The sequence below is a fragment of the Cibotium barometz genome, chromosome 4 (genome assembly GCF_041138505.1).
Source record: "Cibotium barometz isolate CiBa-2024 chromosome 4, ASM4113850v1, whole genome shotgun sequence".
NCBI lineage: Eukaryota > Viridiplantae > Streptophyta > Polypodiopsida > Cyatheales > Cibotiaceae > Cibotium > Cibotium barometz.
This window is the reverse complement of record NC_141049.1, coordinates 35,087,077-35,098,848: the sequence shown is the minus strand read 5'-3', so window position 1 is coordinate 35,098,848 and position 11,772 is coordinate 35,087,077. Positions and strand designations below refer to the sequence as shown.

The window sequence follows — 11,772 nt, the reverse complement described above, 5'->3', positions numbered from 1 at the left end:
CAGTATATATATATATATATATATATATATACATATATATATATGTTACAATTTTGAAACACCATTTGAAATTCCTAACATCAATTGGAAAAAAAAGTAGGAAAATCATCTTTGAATTTTTTCATGGACACACATTTGAAATATAATATCAGGAAAATCATATCGATTTTTTCCACAATTGGGAATTATATTTGAAATATAATATCAAGAAAAAAAAAGAGTAGGAAAATCATCTTGAAAATTTTCCACACAATTGGTACAATATATATTTGTTACAATTTTGAAACACCATTTGAAATTTCTAGCATCAATTGTAAAAAGAGAGTAGGAAAATCATCTTTGAAAAATTTCCACACAATTGGGCACACATTTGAAATAAAATATCAAGAAAAAAGAGTAGGAAAATCATCTCGAAATTTCTCCACACAATTGGGAATTATATTTGAAATATAATATCAAGAAAAAAAGAGTAGGGAAATCATCTTGAAATATTTCCACACAATTGGGCACATATTTGAAATATAATATCAAGAAAAAAAGAGTAGTTCCACACAATTGGATGGAGAGAGAGAGAGAGAGAGAGAGAGAGAGAGAGAGTGAGAGAGAGAGAGAGAGAGAGAGCGAGCTTGAAATTGTTCTCAAAAAACTAAATGTAACCTGACTACTTAATTTTATTTTGTAACAAAAAAAAATCCTACATAAAATGTAGTAAACTTTGCAGCAATTCAAAGTTGTGACTACTTCATTTTTTTTCCAACAAAAAGAAAGATCCCAAAAACATTTTATTTTCTAACAAAAAGAAAGATCCCACATAAAATGTAGTAAAATTTGCAGCAAATTAAAGTTGTGACTACTTAATTTTATATTTTCTAACAAAAGAAAAGATCCCACCAAGATTTTATTTCCTAACAAAAAGAAAGATCCCTCATGAAATGTAGTAAAATTTGCAGCAAATTAGAGTTGTGACTACTTAATTTTAATTTCTAACAAAAAGAAAGATCCCACATAAAATGTAGTAAATTTAATTTTGCAGCAAATTAAAGTTGTGAAAAAGAAAAACTATGATGAGCACTCATCAGCAACCAATGAAGAATTTGATAATAAGAAGTTTGAGATTCACGTAGAAATTGCTCTTACAAAACTATGCTTTTAGTGGGAATAATGTACATGTGATAATAAGGCTAAATAGCAATTTCAAAAAAAAAAACACAAGGCTTTTACATTATGCCTACATGATAATGAATACTGTATAGAGAGTATTAGCCAAATCAAAGCTCAACAGTTAAGCTCTTAAATTAAAGCTGCAGGCGATTAACGTAATTAGTCTTAATCCCAAGAGGGATTAAGGATTGTAGATGAGGTTGCCACACTTGCATTTCCAACCCTCTGGCTCGTAATTAGAGTAGTCAACATGGAAACCATCGATTTTGGGGTACTTTTTGTTGATTAATGGGGTGGGCACCTGCACTGCTTCACATGGGTTGCATGCATTGCACTTGTTTCTGCACAGGGGTGGCCTTGACCCCATCCTCTTCTGTATCTGCGTCAACTGCTTTTTGCTGTAATCATGCCTGCCGCCCAGCATTCCCTCCTCTAATTGCTGCCCAGATCATCCAAACCCAAAAAAACCCAAAGAATTTAGTGTATATATGAGCTTAGTCACATTAAGCAAAGTTTACAAGAGCTTAATCGAAAGCACAAGCAGTTTAGTGCGGTTATTCGCTTAAACACAAGGTTATTGCAGGAGCTTAGATCTAATCAAAACAGCAGAGCGTGTAGCTGGCGAAACGCGCAAAGCTCTTGTAATTAGCTAGTTGCAATCCAAAATCTCATTAGGTGGCGCAGGCCCTCCATATAATGATTAACAACGTAGAGCTCACTAGCTGCAACTTAAAGTTCTTCATGAAGGAATTTTAGCTACATTAATCATGATGAAAGGTAAAGATTGGAAGCAGAATTTCTAGGTTTAATTATAACCTACTTACAAGCAAAGGCTCTTGATCATACCCACAAAAACAAAACTACAAAGCAAAGTTACAACAAAAAGCAAGTGTCTCTTAACGATCAATCCCTTCAAACCTATACTAATTAAATCCTTGCTGCCTACTTAATTTTTTTTATTTTTCAGTTAAGGGTTAACTACTTAATTTTTTATTTTTTTCAGTTAAGGGCTAACTACTTAAATTTTTTTTATTTTTTCAGTTAAGGGCTAACTACTTAATTTTGGATCTCGATTACAACCAAATGAGGCAAGCCATTGGTAAGACTGGCTAAGAAGCTGCCTTAATTTCAAGGTTGACAAAAATATTTTAATATTATATACTAGAGATTTGAAGGGAAAAACAACTCATTTAGCTGTAGCTAAGCTATAGAAATTAATTTGGGCATACCTTTTGTTGAAAGTCTTGTCCGGTTGCTTGAGGGGTTGAATTAATACCTGCTCCAAACAATATAATTGAGATTTAATCAAATTCCATTTGACAATCATGGACATAAGCCATCATAATGCTAATTCTCTGTATAATGCTAGCCAGATTGTGTTGCTTTTAATGGGTTGTCACACTCAAGATTATTGATGGCTTATAAACTAGATTTAAAGGTTTTGTTGAAGAGTTTACAAGCGAATAATTAATCTGAAGGTTTGGTTTGTTTGATTGTATGCATGCAAAACAAAAACAAAGAAAATGGGGAAAAAATGTAATAAACTCGCAAAGGTTAGTGAGAGTATTACCCATTAATGGTTTACTTAATGGGCGAGCTTGTAGAGACCATGCAAATATAATTAGGAGTTGCAGGAGAATCAAGCAAGTGCAGGAGATTAAGGCGCTCTTGAGGTGAAGCTTAGTGGGAGACATGGCCACAAATCACAAGCTAAAAGACGGGCTTTAGGATGAAGAAACACTTGCAGAGCAGATTGCTTTGTCAACGGAGCTGCCCCATCGACTATATTGGCAAAACGCAGCACGAAAAGCTTGGTTTACTTCACAAACGGCATGGCTTAATTAGCATAAACACCCATAAAACATCACCGATCAGGCTTCTTAATGCGACGGTAAACCCTTAATACACTCAAATACAGCTAGTGATTAAGCTCTCTGATCATTGTGTTCCATCAACCAGCTGATCATGATGTTGATGTCGATGCTGATGATTGGAAATTATTCTCTACAACATAGCCAATTATTAAGAATAATCAGAAGGGGTTTAAGGGGGATAATTAGCGCTCGAAAGCGCTGATCACAACACAAGGAAGAAGGCAGTGCAGAAAACAACCCACCATCAAGATGTTATAAAACACAAAACCAACCCAATGAAAAATAAATTTTGATGACAAATTAATTGTGAGGAGACAGCATGATGACAGGCTGATTGGCCCCCGTTCACTGCACGGATCATCAACAGTCACCATTTGTGCACGGATTTCTCCCTTTATTAATTGCGCTTTGTCCCCTATTTACTGATCAGCGATCAGTGATCAGCGTCTACATTGGGCCTTTTATATATATATATAAGTTTCAAGTTTTAACATGAACACAACAGTAAAATTATATCAATTACAGTTATAATCATTGTAGCAATTAAAGCAATAGCAAATAATAATCCTATTATTAATTAATAGTAGCAATATTAACCAGTAAAACAACTAGGGTAATGAATAATAATATCAATAATCATAAACAGTAGCAATAGATTCAATAGTAAAATTATATCAACAACATTTGTAATTATAGTAGCAATTAAAGCAATTGCAAATATTAATACTATCATTAATTAAATAGTAGCTGAAGCAAGAAAAACAACATGCGTTAGGAATAATAATATCAATACTGATAAACAGTAGAAATAACAACTAATAGATTAAATAATAGAAAATTAACATTTATAATTATATTAGCAAATATAGCAGCAACAAGAAATTATTAACAATAATATAAATAATGATAATAACATCTAACAGATTCAATAATAAAATTATATCAATAGCATTTACAAATATAGCAGCAACAAGAAATTATTAACAATAATATCAATATGGTAAACAGTAGCGATAAAAGTAATATAAATAATGTAAGTACTGATTACTGTTCTGTTCTTCAAAAACCCACATCGTGATTAGCTAATGGGGTGATTAATTAATTCGGGGTTATAGAGATTTTTTAAATCCAAATTGGGGCATCCACATTCTATAACAGCCAGCTGCGCCAAGCTGAAAACCTATTAATGTCCCATGCTGCCAGCAGAACACTACTTTGAACTGAGCAAAGCCACATAGTATAAGGCCAAAAAATCCAAAGAAGATCAAGTTGCCTGGGATTGTGCAAAGCAAGGGCAAGTAGAAACCCAATGCAAACATGTCGAAGGGGGGAGGGGAATTAAAAAAAAGAAAAAAACAAAAATCAGAATCAATTTTAAACAGCGCTAAGCTGAAATAATATAGAGATTGAGCTCACTTCTGTGTGTACAATTATGACAAGGAGTACCCTTTGGCCAGGACCAGAGTGAGGTGGAAATTGAAAAAGAAGAGAATGTGGGAGAAAGACATGCTAAGGGAGGGGCAGACAGCATGGTGTGCACTGTGCATGCAGGGCTCGTAGCTACCACAGGAGTGACAAGTCAACCTACGCTCCAGCATAATATTCTAATTTCTTTCAATCCTAGCATGAATCTTCACACCTTCTTGTACGTGTTTCTAAGCTACTTGTGTGAACCACTGCTCTAATTAAATAAAAGAAAAAAAAATTGTTTTTTTATCACCCTTAAAATTAAAGGCAACGCTTAGGCTAATTACCTAGGCTTAACCGGGATTCAGACCACACTGTGGGGGCTGCTTGTGTGAGCTGATGGATTACTCCACCTTCCCAACACAAGGCTTAACGGCGATTTAGACTTGAAAATCACTAGAACTCATACACATGCCAGTATTTATAACTAAAATCTACTATTTTCATCCCTTGAAATTCAAAACACAGCCTGAAAAAATACACTACAAACCGGGTTATGTGAGCACTCGTATGAAGCATCGATCCCTAAATTATTGCATTTTCTATTTTTTCCCTTCCAATTTATAGTTGATAATCTCACCATCTTCTTTACTTAATTAAAAAATATAAATAGTACTTTTCATATTCCATGTTTTCCATGTTTTTTCCCCTAAGGTGGAAAAATTGTTCATAAAGTCCAAGGATGTGTTTTCTTTTGTCAAACTTGACATGTGTCTCCCACAAAATATGTAGACCTCCTTTTCTCCTCAAAGCTCTCCCTCCCTCCCTCTCTCTCTCTCTCTCTCTCTCTCTCTCTCACACACACACACACACACACACACACACACACACACACACACATTATTGCTTATAATGGATGCATTTCTTATAAGAGTCTCATAGCCCATTTTCAATCTTTGTATCTATCTATCTCTCTATGTTCATTTTCATATTGTGGCGCCATCTAGTTTTGAGGTTGTAATCAATCAATCAACTAGTTTTGCCATTGTAATCAATCAATATTTGTATCTATGTTCAGTTTCATACTATGGCCGCTCCATCCAACTTTGAGGAATCTTTGTATCTATCTCTCTCTCTATGTCCATCTTTATATTATGGCTCCATCCACCATCGTTATTCCAGCTGTCACTCTAACCTATCTACCTATGCTTTACCCACTTAAGCTTTAAAAAACTTATTGAATAAGTGTAAAGGCTAACCTTACACACATAAAGGTTTCGTATGTAGGATCGTGTTAGGGGTTAGCTCACACATGAGTTGCAACAATACATAGTTCTTTCTAGCATGCAAAATATCTCTTTTGTGGGTGCTCTTGTGTCAACCAAAAAGCCCTTGCTGCTTGACAAAATGAGTAGGTCCATCTATTTACCACTAGAACAAATCAACAAGGTACGACAAGAGAATGTCGCACTCAAGGGACAACTTCATGAACTAGAGGATCGTCTTGTAATATTGGAGAAAAACATTGAGCTCAACACGTAGACCTAACATACAAAAGAAATCGTCACCAAGGTGAAAGATGAGGTGAATGAAGACATGAAAGAGATTGTCAGGGACATCAAAATAGTGCTCAAGGAGGATAAACAAGAACATCAAGTCCAACATTAAGAGTAGATTGAGGGAGTTGATGACTCTTCATATCTTCTTGGGTTGCCTGAATATCAAGTCCAAAGCTGACGAGAGTAGATTGAGGAAGTTGATGACTCTTCATATCTACATGGGTTGCCTAAACATTGGCAGAAGGGTTCTTAAGGTGCCTCATGGGACAAAAAAATAGTCGATTGAAACATTTATGGGATTCAAACATTTGCATGAAGATGGAATCATGCAATAATCACTTATGGTACCAAAGCCAACATCATTGAGGTTATCAAATAGTACATATAGTTAAGGAGGCCACAAAAATATGGATCTTACAGAAGCTTACTTTGATGAAAATAAAGCAAAAAGGTGTAGGTTTGGCTAAAGTTTGAGTAGCTTGTAGACAAGGAAAGTGAGCAATTTTTGGTGTGGGTAGAGCCATCATTGAATACTTTCATAATGGAAAAACTAGTTGATCCTCTACTCTTTTAGTGGAGATGTGTGTATTTGATGCCATTGTAGATTCACCAGCTAATCAGTAGGGATGTTTATCTTTTCTTTTAGGGTCTTAGTGTTTTTTGTTAACAAAACTATAGATTTGGTTCAAGACATTCATGGTCTTCATGTTTTTTTTATAAAAAATTTGGTCTTATAAGTCATTTTGATATTTTATAGATGGGTGGTTGTATGATAAGGGTGCTCATGTTTGTCCCACTCTAGCCAAAATGGGACAAGGGAAAGGTGGAAAAATAGCAATTTGAGTCAAGTTACATCTCATTGTCACTAATCTCCTGCTAAATCGAATTCTCAAATGGGGGGGGGGGGGTGGGGTCACTCATAAATATGTAAACGTAGCACTTGGGTTCAACAGAAGAGGTTTTCTAAATCCTTTTTTTTACACACTTTTTACATACAGAAGGGTACCATTTAAAGGGGGTATTTACAGATTGAATAGAAAAAGGGTGTGTTTTATTCATGAAAAATTTATAGATAAGGGGTTTTTAAATTAAGCCTTGAACAGACGTGATATAGAGAGTTTACATATAGTGAACCCCTAAGATGGTATTGCATGTAAGCTTGGAGATATCTCAATTGAGTTCCAAGTTATTGACGTGTACTTCTTGAAGCCCGATAGCATGGAGGTCTCGAATGAAGCATGTCACATGCAATCGATTTTTGTATATGATCATCCATTCTAGCAAGATAAATTGATTTTGCATTATGTGGTGCCACACGGATGGCCCCAAGGCAACTAGATTGAGATATGGTAAGCAACACAAGAAGTCCTGTGATATATATATATATAAATTCTTTTTTAAAATAACTTGATTGATTAGTTACATGGATGTCATGGCCACGGATGAGCTCATGCCCATCGGATATAGATCAACGAAATATTATATTTTTAACATGGTCGAGTTACATAGTCTATATTCGCATGTTTGACATGTGGCATAAGGAAAATATGTAATTTTTTATTAACGTAATTGAGTTATGTAAAGCCCTAATGCATTGTGGACATGTGACACCACATGGTTGGCTAAGGCTAAAATCCTAACCTTGGAACTCAATCGAGTTCAGGACTCTAGATACTCATGTTCTTCTTATTTTTTCTCATTGCTCCATAATCTTGCTTAAGCATCATTAGTGTGCTAACTTTCAAACACCATGAGCATCTTATTTAGGCCAAATATTTGTCCAATCCCCCTTACACACTTAGGCTTTGGTTTTTCACGTGCTCGACATCTCGTTCTCATTAACATCATGGAGCCACATGAGTCCATTGCAAAGCTTATAGGTGACATTCCTTGAGAACTCTATACTATTTATGTGACTGTCATAGACACACCATCGACCTTTCATCTTATCATAGATTTGGAGGCCATGCTAGCATCATTACGCATCCTTAGCAACATTACTTATGCACTCTCTCTCTCTCTCTCTCTCTCTCTCTCTCTCTCTCTCTCTCGCTTCCTACACAAAATCACATCAAGGCTCTAAAAAAGATAGCCAAAAAACAGCCCACAAAAATTAGTTACATTACCATGCACAAAAATTAGTTACATTACCATGCACAAAAAAGATAAAGATAGCAATCTTTTCTAAGAACACGTTCTTTAACCAACATAGAGATGATATGTAAAAAAGAACATTGGAAAGTGGTGTCGGAATTGTTTCGCAAATAATGGAAAAACTGTGAGGAATCTCCAAATGGTCCAAACCTGGACTTTTCTCCTTGTATTATGATCTATCTTTATTTAGTTCATGTTTCAAAAATTAAAGTTATCTGATCCTTCATACGAAGCCTTTATTGAAAATTAAGGATCAATTTTCAGGCGCCTGTTGTGGCTATATTTACTATGTAAACCACCTTACGAGTTTCCTTTAGTCTAAACTACCCACTGTGACCCTCTTATACATTATCTAACATTGTTAAGTATGGTATAGAAATCACTTCCAAATGACAACACAAAACAAGTATAAAAACCCCAAAATCGACCAAAATAGACATCTCTACAATCACTCTATTTGTGACCAAAATTAATCTTTTATGTCCTCCAAGTATTTCGACTTATAAACATTAAATACAGTCACCTAGTCAACTAGACCCAAAAATACGCACATATGAGTACATTACACTTGTGTGGCTCCAAACCTAGTTAAAAAGTAGGCATGTAACCCATGCTCACCACCCCGAAAGAGGCCCGATGTGGTGACCAAACTTTAGGGGTGCCGGAGGCTCGGGGGGGGGTCACTATATGTAGAATACCCCTATCGCGTGCGTTCAAGGCCTATATTTTAAATCCCTTATCTGTGAATTTTTTTATCTATATAATATCCTCTTTTCTTTATGAATATGTAAAATTTTTTTAAAAAAAATTTAAATCATACCCTTATGCAAATATATTTCTGTAAGTTTCATAAATTAAAAATATGCTTCTGTTGAACGCACATGATATTCACATTTTTTTGTGAGTGACCCCCCCGAGGCCAGAGGTATGTGTCCTATCACTTTTACAAAGTTTAACTGTCATCATTCGAGAGGTGATCAAGGGGTATATGCATGCTTTATATCAAGTAGAGGCCAAGCAAGCCCTCCCCAAATTAGGCCTCATATATTGATGAAATTTATGGAACCCTAAATTCTAATCAATGGCTATGAGAGATAACCCTAATCACACTAATTAAGTTAATCTAATCCTATGGAGGTTGAAGCCTTTAGAATTACAAACATAATGATGAGCTAATTGAACTAATTAATCTTGACTCAAGGTGGTTGGATGTGAATTACAAAAGATCCATCACTTCCCCTTAGTGCAACATGCTACTCAAGGTGGTCAAGTGTGGTAATACAAGATGTCATCACCCCAAATGGGTGCATACATTGCTACTCTCAGGTGGTCATGTGTGATAAGAAAACACAATACAAAGGACTAGGTGTTATGAGATTGACAGGTAACACTAAAAGGTAAGGCTAGGAAAGATTATTTATATGTAAAAGGTTGTATATAAATAAGGTTCATGGGATTTAAAATAGAAAATACCTAAGCAATGGTTAATAGTAGGCATTAAAGTTAAAGTAAAAAGAGAAGTAGATGGTGCAAAATAGAAGCCCAAGGGACATAGGGGTAGTTGAAGAGGCATTGGACAAGGAAAAGGCAATGTCTAGCCACCAATGAAAGGTCAAGGGGTTGAAGTTACAAGGCCATGCACCACTTAGGCCTATATAACCATGAGTTAAGGGACTATTTGGAATATGGTTGGGTGGAGAATCAAAGTTCTAGTCTTACAAGTCCTCAAGTTTATAATGCAAGGAGCATTACATTGGTATTAAAAGTAGCGTTCAATCTCAAGGGACTCTTCATGCTTCTCTTTTAGTAAGAGGATAAGGTGCTCTCCTTCATCTTTTTGCTATATTATTTTGATTGAAAGCTTGAATAGTCATAGCCATATTTTTGACAATTATGATATGGATTCTCTTTGGAAAAACAAAGGAAAGTTTGAAGTTTTAATTATCAAACTTTGAGTAGTCTCTCGGGTAAAAGATGGAAGAAATCTTGCTTTTCAATGGCGATCTCTCTCATGTGCCCTAGCATGTTGAAGGTTTATGCCTTTTAAAACATGGTAACCATGATGCTAGATTCTTAGACTCTCTTACTCACTCTGCAACTGTTGGTTTTACTAATCATGGCGTGCATGGAAGTGGATCCATTCTCTTAGGTGGTGATCTCAAGTGATCTTTGGTGTGCTTCTTATGTGAGAGGTTGTGTTAGAGGGAACGGCAACAAAAATAGACATGGAGAAACTAGCTCATGACAACAAAGTTGAGAGTGTCAGGATGATTTGTGTGCGTAGTCACACACAGTGAACTTTATGCTATATGCTTGATGGGCACAGAAAGAATCTTTTTTTCATCAAATTCTTCATCGAGAGTGTGGAGTAAAGATTAGTGCTCATTTTTGTTTATAAATTCTTACATATGGGGCCATAAAATGAATTTGTTCATATGACTTGTGTCATCTTAATATTTATAAGTTTTGTACATCACCAAGAAACATTACGTGCACAAGGTCTTGTACGCATTTTACACTCGTGGCATATGTGTTTGAGTATGATGGGATTGGGATGTATGGGTTTAGTGTGTTTCACACTCAATTATTTGAGCTTCCTGCTCTAGTTACTTTGGTATTGGCCTCATATGGACATTTGAGTTTTTGCAAGTGAGCATTTACATAATCTTGCATGTATGGGTCATGTATGAGATTGAAGTTTAATACTATGTGCTTTCAGCATGCAATTAGAAGCATATATATGTTTTGCATGCTTCCATCAAGTGTATGAAGGATGATTGGTCACATGTTTCAATACAACTGACCAGTAGGTGTAAGAATACTAGTCAAGTTTGTTGATTACTAGTGAAGTGTTAGTGATAATAATCAATAGTTAATGTTTTTTATGGAGTTAAGGGTGCAGTACTCACATAGGATTGGAAAGTTATGGACAAGAAAATTTCCCCTACTCTATTTATGTATTGTGTCGACAAAGTTCAAACTATGAGAGTTCAGTTGAGGACTTGTTTTTCAAGTCTTTAATTTATGTCCAAGCAACTCATTTGGGTTATAGTCTACATGTCTTAGTGTAGTACCCTTACTTGCACAGTAAACAAGCTTTTTCATGGTTGGAAAACCAATGAAATTGGGGTTTTCTTGTAAGTTTTAGTTCCACATAGATGCATGGGACATAGAGTTGTTGGCCCTAAAGTTTAACTATTGCATATCACGTGTATGTTTGTGTTATGCTATATTATGTTGAGTTCACATTAAAGAAGTTGGTTTGTGAATTTGTATCATAAGATCCTATTGTGTTGATCATATTCCTTTGGAAATTTATGGTCGAGGGTCTTTTACAATGTTATGTGGCTAACCTATTAAGCAAACATAATTTGTGTTTGTTGTTAGTTAGTAACAGACTTCAATATCAAAAGTTACATGTCATGTGCTCAGTACGAACATATTCCAATGAGGTTTACCTTTCCAAAGAAGTTTGTTACTTAAGGGTATATTCCTTTGATCATTGATTTTTCATTGAGTTCAAAAGGTTATCTAAAGATAAATGATGATGTTTAAGTATTGCACATACAAACACTTTAAGGTTGAATTCTTTTAGTGTTTATGTTGTGTACAAGCGC

The 11,772-nt window shown here is 35.2% G+C and overlaps 1 protein-coding gene across 1 annotated transcript; it reads right to left on the bottom strand.

Annotated features, from left to right (window-relative positions):
- Positions 1 to 1,148: 1,148 nt before the first annotated feature.
- On the bottom strand, positions 1,149 to 3,182 carry LOC147639194 (uncharacterized). The gene is made up of 3 exons (XM_086782904.1): positions 2,732 to 3,182; positions 2,391 to 2,437; positions 1,149 to 1,600 (listed from the first exon to the last, which is right to left on the bottom strand). The coding sequence occupies exons 1-3, from the start codon at positions 2,853 to 2,855 to the stop codon at positions 1,343 to 1,345; spliced, it is 429 nt and encodes a 142-aa protein (XP_086639030.1). The 5' UTR covers positions 2,856 to 3,182; the 3' UTR covers positions 1,149 to 1,342.
- Positions 3,183 to 11,772: the final 8,590 nt, after the last annotated feature.

Bases quoted from the DNA above. Each gene is read 5' to 3' on its own strand.
- LOC147639194 (XM_086782904.1), bottom strand. From the start codon at position 2,855: ATGTCTCCCACTAAGCTTCACCTCAAGAGCGCCTTAATCTCCTGCACT. The intron at 2,438-2,731 runs GTAATACTCTCA...TGTTTGGAGCAG, and splicing joins ATTAAGTAAACCATTAATGG to GTATTAATTCAACCCCTCAA. The intron at 1,601-2,390 runs GTATGCCCAAAT...TGATCTGGGCAG, and splicing joins GACAAGACTTTCAACAAAAG to CAATTAGAGGAGGGAATGCT.